Source organism: Ictalurus furcatus, chromosome 13 (assembly GCF_023375685.1).
Source record: "Ictalurus furcatus strain D&B chromosome 13, Billie_1.0, whole genome shotgun sequence".
NCBI lineage: Eukaryota > Metazoa > Chordata > Actinopteri > Siluriformes > Ictaluridae > Ictalurus > Ictalurus furcatus.
Genome location: NC_071267.1, coordinates 23,754,268 through 23,775,023, shown reverse-complemented (window position 1 = coordinate 23,775,023; position 20,756 = coordinate 23,754,268). Strand labels below are relative to the sequence as shown.

General features: G+C 40.3%; 1 protein-coding gene across 2 annotated transcripts in view; it reads right to left on the bottom strand.

Moving 5' to 3' along the window:
• Window positions 1-834: 834 nt before the first annotated feature.
• fmn2b (formin 2b) overlaps window positions 835-20,756 on the bottom strand; it is an 85,454-nt gene continuing 65,532 nt past the window's right edge. The window contains exons 15-18 of one of the 2 annotated variants that reach the window (XM_053639575.1): window positions 18,858-18,909; window positions 15,071-15,220; window positions 3,651-3,732; window positions 835-2,577 (exon numbers count right to left, since the gene is read on the bottom strand). In XM_053639575.1, the coding sequence (XP_053495550.1) occupies window positions 2,551-2,577; window positions 3,651-3,732; window positions 15,071-15,220; window positions 18,858-18,909 (311 nt within the window). In that variant the 3' untranslated portion in view covers window positions 835-2,550. Of the gene's footprint in view, window positions 2,578-3,201; window positions 3,733-15,070; window positions 15,221-18,857; window positions 18,910-20,756 lie in introns of those variants that run through there. The other variant, XM_053639574.1, reaches the window with a different exon arrangement.

Below are 20,756 nucleotides of genomic sequence, written 5' to 3'. Positions count from 1 at the left end.
CTTTGCAGTCTTTTGAGGGAAATGAGGTGGCTCAGCTGCAGGACAGGTGGGGACAGAGACTTGAATTGGCCAATCATGCTGCTTGCAGTGACTTCAAATTATGCCTTATTCAATGAATATAACATGTATTACTAGACCGAGTATAATAGAGATTATATATATGATTATTGGTACACTAAAATGTATATATCTAGAGAAAGAAATGACCTCTATATTAAAATCTATTTCAAGTAGAATCCTGGTTTCACTCGGTCTTAGAAAATCCCGGACATCATGACATCGTTTGTTTTAATGCTGATTAATGAACACCTGCATTACTGTTTATCCTACCATGATGAAAAATACGAATTAATTCATACATTAAATTGCAGTTGGTTAATTAGCCGTATTCGTAAACAAGGGTAAATCGTACGTTTCAACATCAACACCCAGTGCTCCAAGTTTTATTATTTAAGATCGACTCCTTTCAGGCATGATTGAATTGGTAGGTAGTACTGACAGGAATGAAATATTTACACAATTGTTTTATATATATATATATATATATATATATATATATATATATATATATATATATATATATATATATATATATATATATATGCACACATATACATACAGACACACATACACATAAAATATGTGTGTAAATATATACACACATATATACACATTATATATACACACACATATACACATTTAATATGTGTAAATATATAAACACACACTATATATAAATGTATATCTGTATGTATATATATTTTTATATATATATATATTTATATATATATACACATATATACACACACACACATATATATACAGACACACATACACATAAAATATGTGTGTAAATATATACACACATTATATATACACACACACATATATACACATTTAATATGTGTAAATATATAAACACACACTATATATAAATGTATATCTGTGTGTATGTATATATGTGTGTGTATATATATATATCTCACACACACACACACACACACACACATATATATATATATATATATATAATGTGTGTAAATATATATAAATACACACGTGTACATACATACATACATATACACACACACACACATACACAGCAGACTTAACTAGTTTAATATTATTTATTCACAGAAACAAGTAAATATTTAGAAAAAGATAGTTCGTAATTGTGCCATATTACCTGTTTTTCCATGTTATCTATACAAGTGTACTGTAATATTTCCCAATGTGGCTTTAGAGCATCTTCACATTTCTCCAGACATGATGTTGGTGTTAAAAATAGCGTTTGGTTCAAATGACAGACCAACCCTTTAATTTATTTCTCTTTATTTTACATAAATTATGTTATTTCCAAAAAAAATACCCAAACAAAAAGATACAAACAGTTATTGCACGTGGGCAGACCCTCCTTGCTCTTGAACCAGAGTGATTGACACTGAACACATACATGCTGAGACAGAAAAAATTAAGTTATAAAAAAAAAAAAGAAAAGAAAAAAAATATACACATGAATTATCTTACATAAAGATGCTAATACTACTTTACATTAGATAAAATAATGGCATTTTTAAATACATTTTAAGCAAGTCTTGTATGTTGCCATTTAAAAATAATCCCTATTAAACATTTTTTTCTGCCATGATCCTGTATGGGTTAAACAGACAGAATACAGCTCTACGACTTCAGCTGGAACTGGAATACCTCTGTTGCTGAAGTAGGAAGAACAATGCATGTACCTGATCATCACTAAGGCGGACTTCGCTCTCGTTTACGTGAATGCTCATCCCTCAGGTGTCCTACTGCTTCCTGATAATCTCCCCGTTAGTGCGAGCTCGCAGATCCTGTGCAGTCTTTTAAGGAGCTCTGCTTAAGCCACTTATACTGACGTGTAACACCGTGTTACAGTTAATGCTTACGTTATTCGTGATATAGGAACTCCACGATGGAAGGAAGGGGGGGGGGGAAAGCCTAAATACAGCTTGAAAAAGCGTTTTTTTTTTTTTTTTTTTTTTAAGCATTTTTAGTATTACACTGATGACGAAAGAATGACTGCCTTCATTTTTATCTGAGAAACTGGCCTAAAACAAAATGGAGTGTTTGCGTCGTCATACTGCTGGTGATCCACGGCAACGAGGGACCGGTTCAGAGAAAATACTGCAGTTTAAACAAGCTGAGGGGAAAATACACACATTCCCCATTTATCAAGCTTAATTTCTTTTCATTTTCACCACTGGTAGCACATACTTCTCATGTCTTTTCCTTTTAACGAGGTACGATCCAGTTTACATACACGGCAAATCACCCATGGGGGCGCGCACACTGATAGGTTCTGACATCACATGACACACTTCCTGTATGTATGCTGCAGATGAACATTTTGAGGGCTGCTACATTACATTATTGTGTGTGTGTGTGTGCACGTGTGACACAGAAGTATGAATTTTTAATACACAAAATAGCCCATGTCTGCAGTCCATGCACTCTACCTCACAGCTCATCCGTAAGGGTTTTTACTTCATTTTTAGGATTAAAAAGTCCAGCTTGTTAGATCTTCATGCCCAGCTTCGCTTTCTGTGGAAGATAAAAAGCTTTTGTGAAGGCAACAGCAGCTTCACCAAAGCGAAAACACTCATGCAGCATCAACACTGAACTGGTAATAAACTAGTGATGACACCAATCTGATGGCCAGTATAGTTTCTGGGGCGATACCAGCAAAATATGGTGAAGATTGGAATTGGAAAAGAAATGTACTTTTGGAACAGGAAATGCGTACATACACGCCATTATATTTACAATTGAATTTAATGCAAGACATTGTGTGTGAAAGTTTAAATGAAGTTTTTTTTAAAAAAAAAAACCTTTTTAAAGAAAATATCAGATGGGTACTGTTAATAATATTGGCTGTTTCAGCATCATTTTTAGCAAAAAAAGAAAAGAGGAAGGAAAAAAAAAAAAAGTAGTATCATGCCATCTCTACAGTAAACTAGACCTTTCCTTGTCCCTAGGATGGGGTGTGTGTGTGTACACACACACACACACACACACACACACACACGTGTATATAGTTTCTATATAGTATAGTTTCTCTCTCCATCCATCTATATATATATATATATATATATATATATATATATATATATATATATATATATATATATATATATATATATATAGATATAGATATAGAGAGAGAGAGAGAGAGAGAGAGAGAGACACACATACTCAAAATCTGCAAGGACAAATCAAATGAAACCTTTAAAAAGTACAACAAATAAAATCTTTTAGAGGAACTTTCTAGATGAATCCAAACTCATGTTAAGTGCTGGAACACAACACTAAACGAGATGGCGCTTATGTAAAATAATGACACGCTTTTGTGAAACCTATTTACATTAAAAAAATAAAAAATGACTCCATTCATATATTTGAAACAATTAAAAAAAATAAATAAATAAAAAACTAAAAAAAAAAGACACTATATGTAAGCATCCATGTGAAAATGTTAAAATCTGTACCACCACAGTGAGAATAAAATGTAGGAGGTAAGAGTGTAGGACAGCCTGCATGCGCTGTGTAAGCGTGATGCGTGACATTACAGCAGATCCTGTTTTTTCATAATGCAGCATAATATAAAGTGCACTTACAATTCCAGAGGCGTGCTTGGGTTTGACACTGTACGTGGCTTTTTCCTTGGCTTGTCTAAAACATTCCTCTGCTGCTTTTAACCTGAATGAGAACACACACACACACACACAAAAAAAAAAAAAAAAATCAACTGTTAGAAAAATATCATTTACACAACGAGGTATCTCCGAACACCAAAAGTAATTGATCGGCAAGGACTGTGTGTCATAAATTTGCTTCTTTAGGTTTCACAGGTTCCCAAACCCCGGTCCTGTAAATTTTAGTGTTTTTCCTGATCCTGATTCAACTTAATCAGCTAATTAGCGGTCCTTCCCGAGTTCCAGTGGGCGTGACGGAGCACGTGCAGGATCAAGGTCGGGAACCTGCGCAACGTCTCGTTTTTTTCATCTCAGATATAGTCCATATTTACATATTAAAATTCCTTTAAGTGCCCCTATAAGATTATATGAGTAACTTCCTGCTTTTGGTACAATTCCGTCTTCAGACTTCGGGAGGAGGAGTTTAGTGGGTGGAGTCATACCAAAGGAAAGAAGTGCTGTCCTGTTGTCCAACATGGCTGCTGCAGTACCATTCTAGTGTCCAGATACAGTGAAATATTGCTCATATTCAGTTCATACATCAGAAAGACTGTGTATCATCACTGAAGAACTGGATGTGAACTGAAGAAGATATTTACAAAACAATTACTATTTTGCGTGTAATAGACTTCTACTTCAAAACACCACCAAGTCTTGGCTGATTGGCTTTGATTTGATCATTCAAACCCTCCTCCTCCTCCTCCTCCTCATCATCATGTAAAATTTCACAGAAATTCAGTACGACCTGCAGTAACACTCGTCCTGACTGCAGGGCAGAGTTTTACTTAGTGCTATTAGTTTAAGCTGAAACAGTGGTACGAAATTATACACAGTGGATTTAGATTTGGTCCGACCGTGTTACTTCACCTCCATCTCTCTCTCTCTCTCACACACACACACACACACACACCACAGTGGCGCCAGAGGGATCAGAAAAAGGCTGATGGCTGTGCAGGGCATGGAACAAATGCCTGGTACCAAAAGGTGTGGATGTTACGATACGTCTCTAATACACAACTAATCCTCAGTAACAGCCAGCACTAACACACACACACACACACACACACACACACACACGGTCAAAAGTTTGTGGACACTCGTCTGAAACGTTTCTCATGATGTTAAAAAGCTTTTGATCATTTCTTTCATTAGAAAACTAACATTTTATTTACAAAAAAAAAATCAATCTTTTATCGAGTTATTTATTCGTCATTATTATTTTTTTAAACGGACGACTTGGCGCAAAATATTCTGAAAAGCAGCCGATAAGTGTCCGGCGTAGGTGTGAACTCCTTTAATACTGATTAAAAACCATCTCAGGGAAATTCCTCAAGAAATCGGGTGAGAAATCGCATAAAAATTCTAGGCAAAAATGGCGTCTACTTTGAAGATGCTAAAAAACGACATTATTTTGGATTTTTTTTTTATCACAACATAATTCCCACAGTTCCATTTGTGTTACTCCAGAGTCTTCTAAAATGTGGGGGAAAAAAACCCCCCTAAAAATAAAGAATGAGTGTGTCTCAACAGCGACGGGTAGTGTACGTAGCCAGAAGTGAAACATTGAAGTAAGTTCAGGTCACAAGCACCATCGGTTCTGCACGTGGCCTGTTCATGATTTCTCAGTGCTCACTTGAACTCGAACACTGAAACGCGACACTTATCTGAACATTACTGGCAGACCCTGACCTTAGGAGAATAGTGATGGGTGATAAATCTTCCAGAATGTTCTTCTTACCTCAAATACAGTTGACCTTTGGGAGCTACTTTACTAATGCAGCTAGCTTTTTATGAAAGCCAATCTCAGCCAAAATCTGTCCTGTAATTTGATATCGTTTCTGGCTAGACAATGAGAACTGTGTAAAAATAAATAAATAAATAAATAAAATGTTTTCCTTCTTTAAACGTGCGATTATCCTGGCCGTTTTATAAAGTGATGTAAAAACTGATTTGGGAAAGTTATTACTGAGGATTGTTTTTTGGTTAGACTCGTGTCCCTAGCGAGCCAGACGCTGGACACCGAACGTGGCTTGTTGACCGGTTGCATTTCGGCTAAGTGGAAAATGATGTAAATGAGATTTTTCGCCAAACACTAAGTTTACTGACCGTTAATGACGTTTGGCAGGTACAACGAGTTTCCAGGGTGTGCATATCATCTCTCTCTGTGCCTGGTGCTTGCCTAATCCTGAGCCAAACTTTTTTTTTTTCCTCCTTTCTCTCTGTATAACCTCCGTGCGGTCCACGGGCCGTGATTACACACGAGGGGCGACTCTTCCACACTGGAGTTAATTGGACCCGACAGATTTCCACGTCGCCCAATCTGTGTGGTCTGGGGTTATTAAATCAGACACGCTCGCTTCTCTCGCCGCTTCCGCTCTGAAAGCGCTTCACGGCTCTGCACCTTCATGAAGCGAACGGCTAAACGAGACCTCGGGCAGATTTATTTAGACACTTTTTACTCCCGACACCGTCCGTGTCTCCGCTGTCTCTTTCTAACGAGGCTGGGGGAGGGAGCGCGGGGTGGGATGGCAGGCATTTCAACTCTCATTTCCTTGACCTCGAAACCTTCAAAAGAGCCAAAAGAGCCCGAACAGCACCATAATTGGAGATGTGTTGGGCAACCGCAGCAGTAAATGGGAGCAAGTAACTAACACATTGCCTGCTTTATAGGGAGCAGGCTTTGATGCTAGAAGAAGAAAAAGAAGGGGGAAAAAAGAAAAAAAAAAAAGGTCTGCTGTCTACGTGCATAATATCCTGATAAGGGAAGTGTGTAAGGTACATGGTGAGGTAGGTGGTGGGGTGTGTTATGCGTGTGTCTGCTCCTGCAAATGTGTTTCCAAGTCCGTCATAAAAAGAACAGGCGGTTTGATGTGAATTAGTGTCATATGGAAACTCTAGCCTCATCAAGGACCTGAAGTGTTAGGATTAAAAATGACAAAACCTCTGTTCTTGTACTCAGACTACAAAATCCCCAGCCATTTCCTTTACAGTCAAACCCATTAAAATCATTAATGTTTGGCACCAACTCACTTTCCTTAACAGCTTCTGACTTGCAGCTGGCAGCCGTTTAATTTTTTAATTTATTATTTTTTTTTAAATAGAATCGATGATCATTGCTCGGGAGGCAGAGACAGGAAAGTGGGAAGAAAAAAAAATTATAATAATAATGATCACAAAGCAAAAATAAGTTGCAAAGCTTTTGCGGGGCCGAGTCTCATAAAACAAGACGTATTTTGCAGAACGAGAAAAGGCCATAACCCAGACGTAGCTCTCTTGGCAGAAGCGTGGCTCGGAAGGTTTGGAAAAAAGTAGCTAAGAGCAAACAGATCATTTTGGACGAGATGAATTTGGCGGCTGAGAGGGCCGTCTGCGAGCAGGCCATGATAGCGCACTGAAGTGTTTACGCCTCTGAGAATTATGGGAAGCCTGTAAAAGGCAGCCGGGGCTCAGAGATCTGCCTGAGCAGTAGCTGGCTACTTTAAACACCGTGCTCTTCTGTACCGCACAAAACACAAAGCGAGACCCTTCGACTGCACGCAGGCGTTAAGCCTGACCGGGGGATGAGGTGAGCGCCGAGCGAGCCCTGCTGTGGTCGAGGGCGTCAGGATCAGGAGCCCGAGTTCGGCCGAGTCTGAAGCTCCAAATATGGTGCTGCTCCTTCACGGGGTCGCCATCCGCTCCAGGACGATCTCTCAGTGATGATTAAGGAAGCAGCGGGGGCTAATGTTGACACTTACCAGGATAGGGATGGGGGACGGCTGGCTGGGAGGGAGAGGAGGAGGGAGAGAGGCGACAAGCGAATGAACGTGCAACAGAGGAAGAAGGGAGCTTGAATCGCTTGGTTGAACCAGTTCACAGCAGGATCACAAACCAAAACAGTGCAGGAAGAGGACAGACACCACTTATCTGCCATGAATGTGGATTTGATTTACATGCTCCACAAACTCTGATCCAAGTGTGGAACTCCAAGTCTGATCCCCAGATGCAGAGCACCAACAGCTCCACAGACACTACACTGCTGGGGGGGAAAAAAAGAAAAAAAAATGGAAACCATTACAGGTTTCTATTAGTTCCTCATGGTTTGGTAGTGGATTGTAATGGTAGTTTGTGTTTCTTACATGGGTTGATGGGTCCTACGTAACGCAAGATGACCCGTCGATGACTCAAGGAACATTTAGTGCCGCTCTAATAGCATCCTGAAGCTCCACAGGGTTTGAGGTGGTGACCATAGACAGTAGTTTAATGTGATTAAGGGACCTAATAAACATGAGATTCATATTTCAAACAAAGAGCTGTTACATGCTCAATTCTGATTAATTTTATAACACAGCGACTCGGACAGTAGTTCTAGCAAGGCAAATCGCAGGTTTATATTAATGTACCTGTTAATAAATGGATTAAAGGAACACGTAATTGTTGATATGGCAACGTTTTCTGTAAGGAGGTGTTTATTTAAGCAGTGCTGGAAGGAGTCTCCAGTGTCAGCATTTTGTAACAGTCTGATGAAAAGCTGCATCTTTTCCAACGTGATCAGCTGCATTGTTTTGTCTAGTTTTACCTCATGAGAGGACCAAAAAAAAAAAGGAGCTGGTGAGGGAACATGTTTCACAACATTAACCGTATCTATAAATGAATCTAAAAGTACGCCGTGCCCTTCTTTAATTAATACGCCTGTAGTACAAAAGGAACAAAACACGACTGATTCCTTAGAATGATCCTGCACTTCAGGATGCCTGCGAAGACGAACGCTGATACTCAGCATTCACAGTTATCGACATTTAAGTAGCGGCAATTCAAATAAATATACAGTGAATATATACTGGATGTGTAACTGCATCAGTGTTGACTGGACATAAACAACTTGATTTGATATCCTTGGTACATGAAACCTTAAACGTTGTAGCAGGTCAGTCTAAAGCTCGAGGTGCAAGTAACCGACACCAATCTATCTATACTGTACGGGAAGTTCTCGTATAAATCTCCCTGTCCTTCAGCTCGACAAACGCTACAGCTAATCCGACGGACTGGCTCTTAGCGCCACATTCCTACGACAGCGCTTTAAAGAATTCACCAGAAATGAATTCTGAGAGACAGCAAGGGTCAAAGTCAACCGCTTTAATCTCCAGCTCTAAAACTGTTTCTCCAGCTGTGGAATATTTCAACTTCAAATAAAGCCCTATAATGAACTGAAAGACACTTAACCCTGATGGCGTATTAGCGTTCGCACACTTACTAAACTAAATACGGTCCACTTTCTACTCGACAAGTCTACTTCGTTCAGTGTTAAAACGTGACGTTCCTACAGCCGGGGACACCAGAATGAACTTCGGCGGTGAAACTTGACTCTTTAACGACGCCGGCGAGTGATGTCCACTTCGGGCGAGTGCTGTTTTGAAGAGAAAGTCGAGTACCTCGCTGCTCGAGGCAGTTCCACTTAAGCCCGTGTTTAGCCAAGTCGAGCCTTTAAGCAGACGGAGGGTTAGAGAAACAAATAAACATATGAGCTCTCTCCTGAGACCGGGGTCAACTTCATATACACACACGGTCTTTAATATCTGTTTCTTACAGAGAGACTTAACGTAAGAAAAAATAAAGAACAAAAAATACAGACGAAATGGGGGAAAATTTTATATAAAGTATAAAAAAAAAAGAAAACGAACAGGAGGAACAGAAAATGAAAAGGATGTACAAAACGAGTGCATCTTTAGTGTTCTCTCAACGGTTTTGGTGTGCAGGCCGGACGCCTCTAAACTCCCCCCTTTCCTATTCGAGTGCGCAAACGACAACGATTCATGACAAATTGGGGCTGAGTGACAGAGGTGGAGGGGGAATTCTTTGGGGCTTTAGGTGCCATTGGAGAGTGAAGACAAACACTTTAGAGACAGATCTCCTGATTAAGAGGGGCAGCAAAATGTCAGGAGAAAGGCAACACTGCCGTGTCTGCCGGTGGGAACTAATCCATCTGATGTCTCGGTGCTCAGGGGGCTATTGAGAGGCGCGCACTTAAAGAGTCAAAAGCGGTCACTTTGCCCCGTCAGATAAAGAAGCGCTCTGTTCAGCAAAGTGGCACCTTATCGCTGAGGAGTGGCGTGCAGCACAGACGAGAGAACAAATGCGCTGAAAGAGGAACGGGAGCTCTTTCTCGCTGGCGGAGATCGCTCATAAATCATTCACGAGCACATCGCACATGCAGCTCCGCTAAGTGACGCTATTCAGGAAAAAAGTGTCACAACTACAATAGCTGCAACTGAAGAAGCTGCTCCATCCTGCCAAAGACAACACAGCTCCATTTAGTCCTTTACACAACACTGTAAGACTAAAACCTAGGGGTGGGAACCTTAATTCGATACAGATACAAGGCATCTGGTATAGCCACTAGTTTAAAAGAAACAATATTAGAGCGGAAAAACACTAGGATTAATGTATTCCTGTCCATAATATTCATCAACTACTAATGATATTGCAGGAACAGAACAAAAACTAGCAGGAAGCCCTTTCATGCGATCGATAGACATACATATATATCCAGATTCCTTAGATGGCTTCTATTACTTAAAATAGCACGTCGCATGATTTTTGACTTTTTCCAAATATTACTTAAATAAGGATTGCCCATGTAAAGGAATACATCATTGACGTCTACAGCGTCGACGGGGATGCCTCCGCCGCGTCTTCTTACTAATTTGTATGCCTGAAATACCCTTACAATATATCTGGACCGTGCTTGAACCAATACCAACATGTAATCAGTTCATCTAGTGCAGGGGTGTCCAATCTGGAACGGGCCGGTGTGGGTGCAGGTTTTCATTCCAACCAAGCAGAAGACACACCCGATTCCACCTGCTTAATCGGTTGATCTGATCTTTCAATAGACTCCGGTGTGGCTTCTGCTCGGTTGGAATGAAAACCTGCACCCACACCGGCCCTTTCCAGATAAGATTGGACACCCCTGATCTAGTGGTAACAAGGATAATTAAAAAAAAAAAGAAAGTCAAATGCTACAGTTAGCCACGTAATTCTGAGACGGATTGATGGACCGAGGGCAAAAAACACACAACAAAAACAACCGAGATGAACCGACAAGGGGCTTTGGGTTGCTGAACATGAACGCGTAAGCAGCATCTCTGCAGGATAAGTGAAGATGAACTCTCTCAGGAATTATGACCTTGCAGAATCCTTTGACTCTGTTTTGGATGAATACCAAAATCCAAAACACTTTCATCTGCTGGTCACAGTGATAACGCCCTAAAAATCCTACACACATCCGACCACTTGCTCTAGAGATGTCGAACTCACTGGGCCCCATAGGGGCTTCGGGGGGGGGGGGGGGGGGATTTCCCAAATGTGTTTATAAACAAAAATTGTTAACCTTGAGGCCTAAATGGTCAGTGTTGTTGATTGAAATTACAGGAAAAGTTTGGTTTGAGTAAAATATGCCAATGTTTTTAACGTTATGACATTACCAAGAAAAAAAAATAACTTTCACTTTAGAAAAGTAAAGCTAAGATTTTTACACTTTTTTTTTTTAAACAAAATTAGGGATTTTGTGTACAAAGCTTGTAAAGATATACCAGAGACATACTGCATTGAGAACGGCCAAGAAAGTGGCCAAGATAATTTATGTTAAATTATAGTAAAGGTCTGAAGTGATTAGGGTTATCATAGGGACTATAACTTATATAGTCAAGAAAAAGAAGTAGTAATCGAAGTAGAAGAAGAAAAAAGACGAATGAAAAAAGTTGAAAATAATAAGTAGAATAAAAGAAAAAAGTTGAAGAAAAGAAGAAGCAGCAAAAGAAGAAAAAATTGAAATATGAAGACAAATACGTAGAAGACAAAGAAGTTGAAGAAAAAGTAGTAGTAGAAGAAAAATAATTAGAAGCAAAAGAAGAAGAAAAATTTGAAATAAGAATATGTAGAAGAAGAAAAAGGAGTCTTGGTGCACCTAAAAAAAAATATTAGGTGTAAATTCTATTCATTATAATCTCACACACACCCCATAACCTTTACCCCCCCCTAACCTTTAACCGCACAAACCAACCCTCCTCCAATAACCTGTAACCACACACAGCATTTTTTTAATATAGTTCCATAAAGCATCCTTTAAACTTGCCCTCATTGTGGCTCTGAGAACAAGCAGCAGTGTTCAGTAGTATCCAGAAAGTTCAATTTCATGTCCTCAATGCCATGTAGGCAGCGTACAGCTTTTTAAAGAAAGCCAAAGGCAAAACAGCAGAGTCGGATATAAAGAGCAAAGACATTATCGGGAATCTAACATTAATTCAGTGCCGGCTTGTTCAAAGACAGATAAGTCGAAAGGGGGAAGAATCACGGACCTGGCGATATTTTTTTTAAGAAGTCACTTCCGTGGAGAATGTCAGAGCCCCGAGTCTAAAAGCTCGTATGATGGACGAGTTAAGAGCAGAAGAAGAAGAGGGGGCTTCCGAGAGCGGCGGGGTTAAAGAAACCCGATCTGAACTGTACATTTCGGGACAGATACAGCCAGATAGGGCCGCTCGTTCACGGTGGTTCCTTATGAATAATGGAGAAGCCTCTGTGCTCCTCTCTGTTTAACAGACTGGCCTAATTTGTACCTGTTGAACTCGTGCCGTTATCGCAAAACCTCATCGAAACCACTTGAAGCTAACTGTATCAAATCAAGTCTTCTTTTCATTATCGGGGGTTAGAAAAATAAATCCCGGGTCATTTCACAAGCTCTCCCGTTTTCAGCAAACTCTAAAAAGACAGGAGATGTAACGTAATATTAAACATATGGCACAAGTTTTGGGAAAAGCCGAGCGGCGTTTGCAGGAGGACTGTTGCGGGTCAGGTCTGTGCAGAGCGGATCCCTTTATACCGACTACAGTAACACGCGACAGCCATTAGACGAGAAATAAATAAACCTGAGAGGTTTTGGGTTTGCAGGTATGTCAGACGGCGCAGGAGAAACGGACCGGTGCCGACATTAACACGGAGCCAAACGCTGTAAAACTAACACATGACAGGAGCAACTTAAAGGAATGAGCTGGTGAAAAATAAAAAAAAGGTATACATTTCATCTTTAGCTTAAATGTCATTAATCAGCCAAGACATGTTTGCTGTCTCAAGTTTGTATTTTTTTTTCTCTCCATTGGACATAAAAGGCTGTAGCTGACATGCAAGTGAAGCTGGTTCATATCCGCTGGTTCAGCCGCCTGCATGTCTAAAGCATCTCAAATCAATCTGCGTGGAGTTTTTCAGTATCTTAGACATGCTTATATAGTTTCTGATACTCTGACACACTGGTTTCAGCTTTGTGATGCCTTTTTGTACATTTGTGTAGATAATATACAGTCCCAGCTCCACCCTGAAGCCGAATAACATTCTTCAGAGGTTTTTGAGACACTTCAAGTCAGCATCACACACTGGGTGCAGCCCAAAGCTTGTACATTAAAAAGGATTCAGATATATATGAGATATGATGTAGTTTATACATGTTTATGCACAAGACATTACTGAACCAAATACTGGGCATCAATTTTTTAGTATAGTTGCTTGGAATTTATTTCAAAGGGCGAGCTGAACTAAAGATTCCTGTCAGGATTTACAAATAAATTTCATACCCATGTGCACATGTTGACAAATGCCAATCATCCATAAATTACCAAGCGTGAGCACGGGACAGCTTAGGGTTAAACGTAAAACTCCAAGCTCTCAGAAAGGTGAAAATGACCAAAATGAGACGGCACCGGGATGCACTATGGGAAGAAGGCAAGCCGGCGGAGGCAGTGTGACGCTCTGGGAGATGTTCTGCTCTGAAATCTTGAGTCCTGGCATTCATGTGGATGTTACTTTGACACGCAACACCTACCTAAACATTGTCGTAGACCAAGTACACCCCTTCATGGCAACGGTATTCCCTAATGGCAGTGGGCTCTTTCAGCCAGACAATGCGCCCTGCTACACGGCAAAAATTGTTCAGGAACGAGTTCAAGGTGTTGACTCGGCCTCCAAATTCCCCAGATCTCAAATCTCTCGACCGAGAATCTGTGGGACGTGCTGGACAAACAAGTACGATCCATGGAGACTCCACCTCGCAACCTACAGGACTTAAAGGATCTGCTCTAACGTCTTGGTGCCAGATACCACAGCACACCTTCACAGGTCTTGTGGAGTCCACGTGTCGACGAGTCAGAGCTGTTTTGGCGGCACAAGATGGACCTACACAATATTAGGCAGGTGGTTTTAATGTTAAGGCTGTTTCGGTGTATTCAAATGAACTCAGGCCAATTATATACATGATGTAATACTGATCAATCAAGCTTCATATTATTAAGTCTCCTTGTACGCAAGCTTACAAACTCGGGAGCGCACGTAGGATACGGACGTTTCTCTGAACAGGATTTTCCCGTATCCTGTGAATGATTTACGGATAAAATCGTGTTTTTAATGCGAGTGTGTGATGATTGAGGCACGCTGTGTGCACGATGCTAAATGCGGGGGGGTCATAAGCCTCCCTTACTTGTTAGCGATATAAGCATCCAAGAAGCAAATGTGTCTTGGGTGATGGATTAGATATGGCGAACAAGGAAAACTGTAAATTTAATTCTTGGCCAATCTGATACTCTGATAACAGGCTGTAGATTTAAGTTTTAAAAAGGAGAAGGGGAAAAAAAAAAAAAAAAAGTTGTTTTAAATCACACAGATACAAAGTGGTGAGGAAGATTCATTTCCGTGTCGGGATCTCTAATGCGTGGAATGCTGCGGAGTCCACTTTCGGCTGTCACTACAAAGCCGGCGTCCATCACTCAGGCCGGAACCGGTGTGAGCTGTAACAAATTTGACCCTGCGCTCTTTTCTGATCTAAAGCCCTTCAGCAGTCCCGGTGGGAGAGACACGAGACCCTCCACATCTCTCACCTCAAAAAGGTAAATCTGACTGCAAACAAAGGCTGACGAGCGTGGAGAACAGTATGAAGTAACGGCACACTCCATCACAGCTCTGCCAACACTCTGTACGGACCGCAGACGCCCTTAAACACACCTTCACCCCGGCCCCCTCCTCCTCCCCCCTGCTACCTCTTACCCAGAAATGTTTACAGAGCAATGTTGAGAAAGGGACTATTGAGTAAAACACTTTTTAAATCAGTCTGAGGCCTGATGAACCAGCAGGAACACTTTTAAAATCCAGCGCGCTCCATCTTTACCATCGAGCAAAAATACGGTCTCCTGTAGCGTACACCGTTTTAAGCATTCCTGAGAGATGAGAGCTCCGGATTCTGGACTAAACAAAGCATGCTCCGTGGAAAAAGAGGACTAAATATAGACTCCGCCACTTTTATTCCACTATAAGGGTTCGCTCACCTTTCCTGCAAGATCAGCTTGTTCTCTTTCTTCCACAGGTCTTTGAAATCAGTGGAGAACTCGTGCCACACCGAGAAGAACGTGTTGGGCGAAACCTCTTTCTCGCCGCTCTTAGGCTTCACAGAGAAGAACACGGTCAACTCCAGGAACCTGGGAGGAACAGGAAAGTTAAATAAATAAATAAAGGGGAAAAGATGATAAAACAGGGTAGGGACTACTGTTGGTTTAATAATGTCAGCAAATCAGAGTAAAGTGAACTTCACAATTCATTAAAAAAAAAAAAAAAAAAAAAAAAAAAAAACACACATTAGGTAATTTGACTAACATATACACTGCAATTTAACCATCTAAAGTTGTAATTTCATATGAATTATTTTATACTTGAATGTGATTTTTATCTCGGAGATCTAAAACGAATTGGAGTTGTAAATTAACACCAGTGATATAAATAAATATATACAGATAAACAATTCTAAAAGATGCCCCCCCCCACCTTCCATTTCTCTATGCTCAACTACTCAAAACAGCAAAAAAAACTAAACTAAAATGAAGAACTTAATAATGTGTAAAGATCCCCATTTTTAGATATTAATGAATCACAGCACGCTCTGATGGTTTCTATACTCGGTCGTTTCATCAGTGTGAATGAACTCATGTTTGTTTCATCGTTTCACCGCATACAACAGAAGGAGGCTTAACTTATGATTGCCAAGAGCGCTAAAGTCAATACAATTCGACTCGAAACAAAAATAAGGCACCACAACATGCGCTCGATTAACGGCGAATCAAAAGCAGCAGTCATTTCGAAATTCAAAGAAGGAACGCGACAAAGTCCAGGCTTGTGATATTTCAACACTGTGACCGATGTGGCCGTTCTCCGTTTATTCAAAACAATAAAGTTTGCTTCGAAATTGTCTGAATAATAGTGATTATATACGTTTTCACAATATTCAAACTGTAATTAATCACGATTAGACATTTTAGACAGTAGCAGTTTGGCCTGACACACTTGTATCCTATAAATATATCGAATCATGGGGCATTTACGAGCCTTTCCCTTTACTGCCACCCTGAAAATAGACCCTGTTGCTCACTATACAGCTCACCGTTAAAATATCAAGTTCTGAATAAACTCCAATGAAACCCGAGCCACGCTTTAGCGCTACGGGAGCGGCGTTTTTCTCTGTAACTCAATTACTGCCACTCTAATGTTTTGACTACATGTCAAATTTCATAGATCGTGTGTTGCCCTAAACATTACAGCATTACTCCTTACTGCGCTTTCCACCACGTCGAGTTACGCCCGCTACATCGCCAAGGGCCGCCCATGCTACCGCTTTTCTTTACGTAATTGGAGTATCATGACAAAGTTTTGAACTGAATTTAAAAACTCATTTGTCTTGAGGAAAATATGAATAACCGGCAGTGTGGAGGACGGAGGCTGCGCTGCTCTGCCATCTGTGACGTGAGACCCTTGGCTGTAGGTACGTCGGGTCGAATCGGGATAAACAGACACGCGGACGGGATGAGGTAACGTCGGTCAGCGCACCGGACCTACCTGACGTTTTACTGAGTTTATTCTAATGGCCCGTAAAATATATACGTGCATGTGAAGCTTTACATTGACTCAATGTTTTTTCTGGTTAGACTCCGTCTATAGACATGTTTATACTGTCTGTGGATCCAAGCTTAAGCTTCATACCAGAAGCCCAAATTTACAACCTGAACAACCGCATTATATGGGCAACCCACTTTTTCTTTTCCTTCTTCCTTTTTTTTTTTTTTAAATTTTAAATAAATATATTCAGGCACTATTAATGTGTGGTGCATTTCAACAACAATGAGGTAATTCAGTTTACTGGAATTTAGACCATGTAATAAGAGCTTATACGTGCTTTGAAAAGCAAGAATCATGTATAAAACCTCTGCAGTTGCTAAAACAAATCTACTGACCTCCCAACACTGGTTCGGAGTATAGCGTGTGCCCACACACACACACACAGATTTGGAGGTGGCACTAATCTATTCCTCATCAACATAGCGCTAAAAACCTGACCTATTACTTCGATGGCGCTTTTCACAAGACATCGTCGCAGGGCAACTTCGCAGGAACCTGGACGTCAACTTGGATCCCTAATAAACAAACCAGAGAGGACAACGGCAGGGGAAAAATCCTCAGAACGACATAAGGAATAAACTTTGAGAGGAACCAGAATCCAAAACGGTCCTATTACTTGCGAGCTTGGATTGGGTTTTAAAGAAAATATAACATGACGCAAAACAAATAAACAAAGCTTTGGGGAAATTTAAGTGAACACCCTCGACGTGTATTCTCGTGTGTAAACTCTTCTAATAATCCGTATATGCGGAAAACCCTTCAGCGATTCACATATTAAGTGAAAACACATTTTGGAGGAGTCAAAATTGGAATTTTAACCGCTCTGCGACGAAAACTGGTCCGTGATCATTTTACATGTTGACTAACTAGAAGAGAGCTGCTTGCGTTTTTTTCTGAGCACAAACCCGTATAAATTTACATTCAGCAGATAAATCAGCTAATCGGTGTGTTTTAGCGGAATGAGTACCAAACACCAAGAATTATTAATGTGGATGCAAGTCATTTAGAACCCCGCGGTCGGGAAGAAACCGGAGAAGAGAATCTGATTTTATAGTTGTGTATCTGAGAAGAACCACTAGTTGGACAACAGCTAGCAGTCAGTTTGGTAGATTGAACGCGAACATGTACGTGATTTCGTTTTCAAAGTACTGCTCGTGAGCTTCTCAAACTGAATCATTGGGCAGCTAAACAAGCTTTGAGGGGAACTCCTGACGATTGTGTTTGGCCAGCGTTGCTAAAACTGACAGAAGAGATAGATAGGTTGCCCCGTCAGTTCAGTTACTTTTGCAAAAAAAAAAAAGTGTTGCACTTGGCATGGATCACCCTTCATTGTTAAATTTCTTCATGAAGCATGAGGGTTCACATTTATTGCATTCTCAGGTTGCTCAGGTTTAATCGTCAACGCACTATGACTACGTTCCCGACAGTCCATGATGAGAACTGTACATACGGGACTGAATACACACTACACGGACAAAAGTATGTGTTCACCTGACGTTCACATCCCAACTGTTTCCACAAAGTTGGAACACAGTTGTATAGGACGTCTGTACTGTATGCTGTAGCGTTGACATTTCCCTTCAGTGGAACGAAGAGGCATAAAGGGGTTCCAGCATGACAATGCCCCTGTACACAAAACCAGCTCCATGAAGACATGGTTTGCCAAGGTTAGAGTGGAAGATCTCGAGTGTCCTGCACAAAGCCCTGACCTCAACCCCACCAAACACCTTTGGGATGAACTGGTACCCCGACTGCACCCCAGAGACATCCTCACCCTACATCATCCTTCCCCAAAATGTTCTTGTGTGTGTGTGTGTGTGTGTTATATATTTTATATATATATATATATATATATATATATATATATATATATATATATATATATATATATATATATATATATCCAAAAGTCATCCTATTCTACTTTCAGGAGCTGTGATTTTGGTGCTAATCGATAGAACTACGTTAATAAATTAATAGCGTTAGTTTACGGTTCATCAAGCACTCGTGTGTCCTGGGCAGCAATAGAGTTCGACACCTCTAAGTAAAGACCTAAAATCAGCACTTTCTTGGTGCTGTTGAGCAGAAACGTGGCATCAGAAGTCACTCGGTCACCAGAGCATCGAGGCTGATTCAGCACGCATGAATACAGACTGGAAGGCTCCTTACGTTTTGTGAGTTTCTTTTAGCTGGCTTTCCTGGGCCTCCAGTTCTTGTTTAGCTGAAAAACAGAGAGAAAACAAATAAAAGCGCTTTATGTTTATGTCACAAACATGGAACAGATGTGCAGAAAGTGAAAGTGAGTGTAAACAGTATGTGAGCCTATCTATGTGCGTGTGTGTTAATATTTCACTAACGTGGCTGTGATATTCAGCCTGACCGAAGCCATCAAAGCTGCTTGGTTTTTACGCGGGGACCGAGCGCTTGGCTGGGTCTCGTGCTTCAGCGTGTGCAGACGGCTTTCACTTATCAACGGTTTACACCAGCGTGTGTTCCTCTACCCCAGGCATCTGGCTCGTAACTCGAGCACTGATTCATAAAGATGTGCGTGTGTGTATGTGGTACTACTGCTATGCTTTACTGTACTAACTCGGGGGTTGCGGTTTAGCATTTTTACATTTAAAAAAAACAAAAACAAACACTATAAATGCCATTCTAAACTTATACACCATTAAAAACAATTTTAAAAAGTTTATATTAATATCAGTCTAAAGTGCAATACTAAAACCAGTATAAATGATCGTATGTACTGCAGAAGGATGAGGTCGCCGTTAGTGTACACAACCGCAGTTTGTAATACTACACGTCTCATTTCTCGAGATCAAGATTTCGTTTTTTATAACTGAAATATTCATTATTTAAATAGGGCATTTCAGTACAATTACATGTTGTAGCTAACGAGTGCAATAATATAACATTTACTTTGTATTTGTGTTTTTACTGTTTAAATTGGACTGTTTCTACTGTTTTGTTGCACGCACTTTGTTCATTTCTTTCCCACTTTTCAGCTGTACTGCATTATACGTGCTGTTAAAGGATCGACTCTATTTCCCTTAGTGGACTAACAAAGTTTAGCTCATCTAATCTTTTAAAAAAAAAAAAAAAAGTCATAAACTTTCACATTTATTTCACATTATAGTTCTATAGACCCGTCCTCTGCACTGGACTGACAGCAAAGGTTCCCCACAGGCGATACAAATCAACGTGCAAACCAAGCAGAAATTTCCTCAGGTTTGACTTCCGGGTTTTCTGTCATCATCATCATCATCATCATCTCCAGTGCTTTGGCTGTTAGTGTCATAGCTGAGCTACTTTCGCTTGATGATAAACCTCTTCTACATCAGGATTGTGTAAGCCTTTGGTCTATAACCATAATGAACTTTCCTTTACTTTCGCACTATCCGTTGTGACCCAGATGAGGACGAGGTTCCCTTCGGAGTCTGGTTCCTCTCAAGGTTTCTTCCTCTTAACATCTCACGGAGTTTTTCCTCGCCACCGGCTCGCTCAATTTGGATAAATTCACACATTTAAAATCCGTATACCGTGTTTATATGTTTCTGTAAAGCTGCTTTGAGACAATGTCCGTTGTAAAAAAGCGCTATACAAATAATATTGAGTTGAATTGCATATGCTCTTCGCTGTAAGTACTCAATTTTATTTGCTGGATGGTCTGGAATCTGATTTAAGGTAGAATGCAAATACAATAAGTCTAGCAGGTCATAACAGGTAAAAAAAAAAAAATAAAATAAAATAAATAAAAATTGTTCTCTCCAGACTCACAGATGACGCTCTGGAGATGATTATTATTATTTTATTTTTTTTTTGGACAAACCATAGCTCCAGCAAAACCTACCATGCTGCTGAAAATCTACCCACCTTCCAATTAGAATGATGCAAAGCCAAACCTCATTATATATTGTTATTCTTGCCAGACAAATACAGCTGTGCCTTCACCAAATTCCTAACAAGGCATTAAGTTCCATATTAGAAACAGTAATCACGGTCACGTCCATCACAACATGCAGAATCATCACACCGTGCCTCTTTGACCGTCTGGCTCTTCTAATT